Raw genomic sequence first — 4,715 nt, 5'->3', positions numbered from 1 at the left:
GCAGGGAGGGCTGGGCAGGCAGAGGAGGCTGAGCAGGCAGGGGAGGGCTGAGCAGGCAGGGGAGGCTGAGCAGGCAGAGGAGGCTGAGCAGGCAGCATAGGGCTGAGCAGGCAGCGAGGGCTGAGCAGGCAGGGAGGGCTGAGCAGGCAGGCCCCCAGGGCTGCGATTGGATTTTGCTCGGCCGTGCTGAGCCTATCGATCCAGCAGTAATTAAAGTCGCACCAAAACCTGACTCATATTCAACCTTGGGAGGAAGGAACTCCTCTGACAAACACCCTCTGCTCCCTGCTCGCCGGCACCGCATGGAGCTCAGCCCCGCTGGGGTGCTGCCAGCCTGTCCCAGCCCCCTGCCAGGCTCTGTCCCCAAGGGGGGCACCCTGCCCCGGGGCTGTCTGGGGCCCAGGGCAGCAGCACCCCATCAGGCAGAGTCCCAGCTGGGGTCCCCAGCGCCGCACGGCTCCACAGTGACCCTGATGAGGTTCTGCCCTCGGGGTGGCGTCCTTTCTGCCCAGACCCTATAGCACAGGATAAACCCCGGCTATTTTCTCACCAAGAACCTCACACACATCCCTGGGACGCGGGGGTGCTCCCCCATGCTCCTCGCTTGTCACTACCTGGGCCCTGTGCGATACCGGTGCAGCTGAACCTGCAGCCACCTCCGAGAGGCACCGGGGTGCTGGCGGGGACCCACTGCCATGTGCCCATGGGGTGAAAAAAAACCCTTCTCTAGGTCAGAGGCAGGCGGGGGGGCTGCGAGTGTGTGTGAGAGTGTGTGTGTGTTTGCAATGGCCAGTTATCATTTAAGTGATTAAATGATAACAGTGAGCAGTCATCATTTCAGTCTAATTCACATAAAAATCACTACAATGTTTAAGACCCATGCCTTGGCCCTGAACTTGGCCTATGCCACACAGAGCAGCGTGGAGAGAGACTGGACCTCTCCAGGTACCAGAGCACCTCTTTCCTTCGACCGTAAAAAGACATCAGACCGCAGAACAAGTCACCATCACTCCAGTCTTTCCTGCTAATCTCTCTCCATTCAGCATACGGCAACGGTGCAAATATAGATGCGGACTTGTTGAGAAAGTGGTCCAGGGTGTCCCACTCACAAATTAACTCATTAATACATCAAGGATGTGTTAATGCATTCAGCAGTTTGTTTCGCTAATCCCAAAGTGCTGGAAGGTCATGAGAACCCAACAAAGAGCATTCATCCTATGTTATCAGTGGCTTGTTTTCTTCATTTAATTTACTCTCTGGTATATTTCCCTTGGACCATATTTTCCTTTGGAGAAATCTCGTTCTGAAATAAATCTGGAATTACACATATCTACCTAGGGGAAGCTGGACATGGGCAGTATAGGATGACACATAGATGCCATCAAGCTTATTTAAAAAATGGCACTGTTCTATGTATTTTCCCTAGAAGAAAAGTAACTTTATCTCTAAGTTCCTGAATGGCCTCATGAAGACCTGTAAATGTCCACTTCAGACAATTTATATCCATGTGTCTTCCTACGGATGCGATCTGATGCAGCTTATTAGCCAAACATATTCAGCTCTGAAAGCTTAGTAATTAATAAATAATGAATTCTTTATTTTTAGATCTATCTATTAACACTCTGCATAGCTCAAATGGCATATGGATGCCCAGGACTACAAAACATTTGGAAGTCTTATTCCTCTGCTTTTTGATAATCCCTTTTCCTCCTGCTGAGAACATTTCCATCCTTGTGATTGCTTTTATGTGGCCCCATCCTCTTGCATGAAGGCAGATACCACAAACAATACTTGAGGAGGCTGAATGACCAGTTATGTGAAAATTGCTTCAGTGCTAATTCTACTTTCTAAATATAGGCACAATTTTTCCTGAACACAAAGGCAAGACAAGAGAAGGTGAATGGTACTTTTAACTCCTTCACGGCAACTTCTGCAATATATACTTGGGATTGCTGGGAGGAGCCAGATTTTTATACAATGAAGCTTTGTGTATAGGCATTTTACCTATAGGCCATTCCATTTTTCATGATGCTGAGGAAAGAAATATATGTGTGTTTGTGTTTACATATATAGGTATATGAAGAGAGAGAGAACGAGCCATACATACATTCATTACAAAATGAGGTCTTTTTTAAAAGTACATGGATTTAATGCTCTTAAATTGACACCCCACGGGGCTGGCTGTGGGGACCCCAGCCTGCTCACCGCTGCCCCATTTTGCCTGCAGGAGCGCAAACTTCAGCTGGTCTTTGAGTCCCTGATGCGGGAGCCGTGGGGCAGCGGGGACCAGTGCTCTGTCCTCAGTACCCTGGCTGGCCGGCGCTTTGGGGCGGCCCTGGTGCCGGGCAGGAGGTGAGCAGGGCTAGTGGTCCTTGCCCCAGCCCCTTGGGTAGCCCTGGGCTCAGCTGTGCCCCTCGTCCCCTCACCCCTGGGGGGTTCGGGGGGGCTTGCTGGGCACAGGGATGCTCAGGCTCTGCAGAGGTGTCAGCTCTGGGCTCCCAGGAATGGCTGTACGAGGAGTTGCTGGCCACAGGGGAGCAAGTTGCCCCAGCTGGGCTGACCCCCAGCTCACTCCGCAGGTCGTCTGCGGTGGATGAGTCGTGCCAGTCCCTCCTGTCCCACTCAGACATCAGCTATGACCGCACTGAGGATGACGTGGTAAGGAGCGACCTGCTGCAAGTCCCAAGGTTCACCCTGCAGTGGGGCAGCCCCTTTGCATGGCCGTGGTTAGGGGTGGGCTGCCCCGGTGCTGCAGCATGGCTGCTGGGGGTGCCCAGGGCCCTGTGCAGCCCTGCCAGCTCCCAGCCTCCCCTCTGCTTTTCAGGATGTTGATATGACGGTGGTGCGGACCCTGAAGCGCAAAGCCCAGGAGAGGCAGGTACGAGGGAACTGCTGGGATGCGGCAGCCTGGGGGGGGCTGGTGCTGAGGTGGGGTCTGTGTCCCTACGTGGTTGAGCATCCCTCAGGTCCGCCCAGCTCTCCTGCACCATGCCCCTGGGGCTCTCTGCCCTCACAGGTCAGCAGCCCGGGCTGGGGTGCTGGCCCTGGGCCATGCAGGATTGGGGCACCCAGATACTTCTCCATCCCAGCACGGGAGGCTGCAAGGAGCCTGGCAGGGGGTTTAATTTATTGATGCTGGGCTGGGAGCGTCGTCTCTCAGCAAACCTCCCGCGATCAATAGAAACTCCATTACCCTCCACCGTGGCCCAGCCGGGCTCCTCAATAATTCATCCGCACGTGTGGGCATCCCGCACCCAGCTCCGCTCACATCTCTGCATTGCAGGCCTGGCCCAGCTTCCCCCAGCCCCAGGGCTGGCTCCGACCCAGCTGGGGGGCCGGGGTCCCCATAGCGCCTGGTGTGGGGCAGGCAATGCTGCAGGGCAGCGTGAGACCAGGACCTTTCGTGGGGCTGAGACCACTTGGCTTGGGTGCCCTGGGGTGGGGGGTAGAGTCAGGGAAGGGGTCCCTGCTTACACTTCATCCCATCTGCTCTGTCCCCAGCGTGTGTCCCTGGCCCCTCAGATCGGCCCTGTGGTGGTGGCGAAGCGGCACCGGTCTTCTGTGGCACCCCAAAACACCGTGAGTAGGGACACCAATGTGCCCTAGGCAGTGACAGGGTGCATGGGCTGTGCTGGTGCCAGAAGGCAATGCTGAAACCTTCAGTCCTGTGGGCCCGTGGGTGCTGTGGGGTCTGGGGGTGCTCAGCTGTCCCCTCTGGGTGCCTGTGCCCTACAGCCTGTATCCCCCTGGCCCCAGTGGGGACAGCATCCCTGGCTGTGCTGGACCGGTGCCCTGCAGTCTGTATCCCCCCGTACCCATGGTGACAGCATCCCAGGCTGTGCAGGACCCTAGGGATGGGGAGCGGGCAGAGCAGAGCTCATGGGGAGATGTTGGAGAGCCATGGGGCTGCAGCCAAGCATGTTCTCACGGCTCTTCATCTTGGCAGGTGAGTGTCCCCTCTGTGTCCTCTCCTGCCGAGGTCCCAGGCCCTGCTGGGAACCTCCTGCCTGCTGCTCTGGTGCCACGCCGCCGCTCTCGCCAGGGACACCGTGTCTCCACGCACGCAGGTCACTGGAGGGGCTGGAGAAGGGAGCTCATGGGTGGTGTGGGACCACCCTCGGGGTGCTGCCATCATGGGGAGGGAGGGAATCTGCTGGGGGACGCTTGTTCCCACCACGAGGGAACTGGGGTCCTCTGGAGTTTGTCCCAGGACAGCTGGGATGCTGCAGGGGCTTTCTGGGAGGTGGGAAGCCTCCCCACATCCCAGCTGGGGTGGTTTGCCTTTTGTATCCCCCCTCCACTACCTTCTCTCTCTGCAGAGCTGACCACAGTGTGGGGCACCAAGGAGGATCCAGGCTGCTGTGCTCCAGGGCAGGAGAGCCACACCGAGGGTGGTTCCACAGGGCAGCCAGCACCAGCCCCCTTCCCCTCACCTCCACGGGGCATCCTGCCACTCCAGCACCAGTTCACCTCCAAAACGGTGTGTGCCCCAGCCTCCCTCCATCTTCCTGGCCGCTATGGAGAAGGGAGGCAGGTCCAGGAGGGGGGTGGGGGGCAAAGCGCCATCCCTCCCATCCCAGCACTGCCAGCCTGCACCAGGGGATGGATGGAGATGGTGGGGGCTGGTTTTGTTGGGGCGATGAAGGGGTGGTAGTGCAACAAGGAGAGCCCTCACCCTGCTCCCCCTCTCCAGGTGATCCGCCCCGAGCCGTGCG

General features: G+C 57.5%; 1 protein-coding gene across 1 annotated transcript in view; it reads left to right on the top strand.

The window, feature by feature from the left end:
• LOC104285686 (rac GTPase-activating protein 1-like) overlaps positions 1-4,715 on the top strand; it is a 12,088-nt gene that overhangs the window by 4,212 nt on the left and 3,161 nt on the right. Inside the window, exons 3-9 of the mRNA XM_009884166.1 lie at positions 2,228-2,352; positions 2,580-2,658; positions 2,825-2,878; positions 3,502-3,579; positions 3,947-4,068; positions 4,291-4,547; positions 4,667-4,693. Coding sequence (XP_009882468.1) covers positions 2,228-2,352; positions 2,580-2,658; positions 2,825-2,878; positions 3,502-3,579; positions 3,947-4,068; positions 4,291-4,547; positions 4,667-4,693 — 742 coding nt within the window. The remainder of the gene's footprint in view (positions 1-2,227; positions 2,353-2,579; positions 2,659-2,824; positions 2,879-3,501; positions 3,580-3,946; positions 4,069-4,290; positions 4,548-4,666; positions 4,694-4,715) is intronic.

Source organism: Charadrius vociferus, unplaced genomic scaffold (assembly GCF_000708025.1).
Source record: "Charadrius vociferus isolate BGI_N301 unplaced genomic scaffold, ASM70802v2 scaffold1020, whole genome shotgun sequence".
Taxonomy (NCBI): domain Eukaryota; kingdom Metazoa; phylum Chordata; class Aves; order Charadriiformes; family Charadriidae; genus Charadrius; species Charadrius vociferus.
The sequence above is the reverse complement of the archived record's forward strand: the minus strand, read 5'-3'. Positions and strand labels throughout refer to the sequence as shown.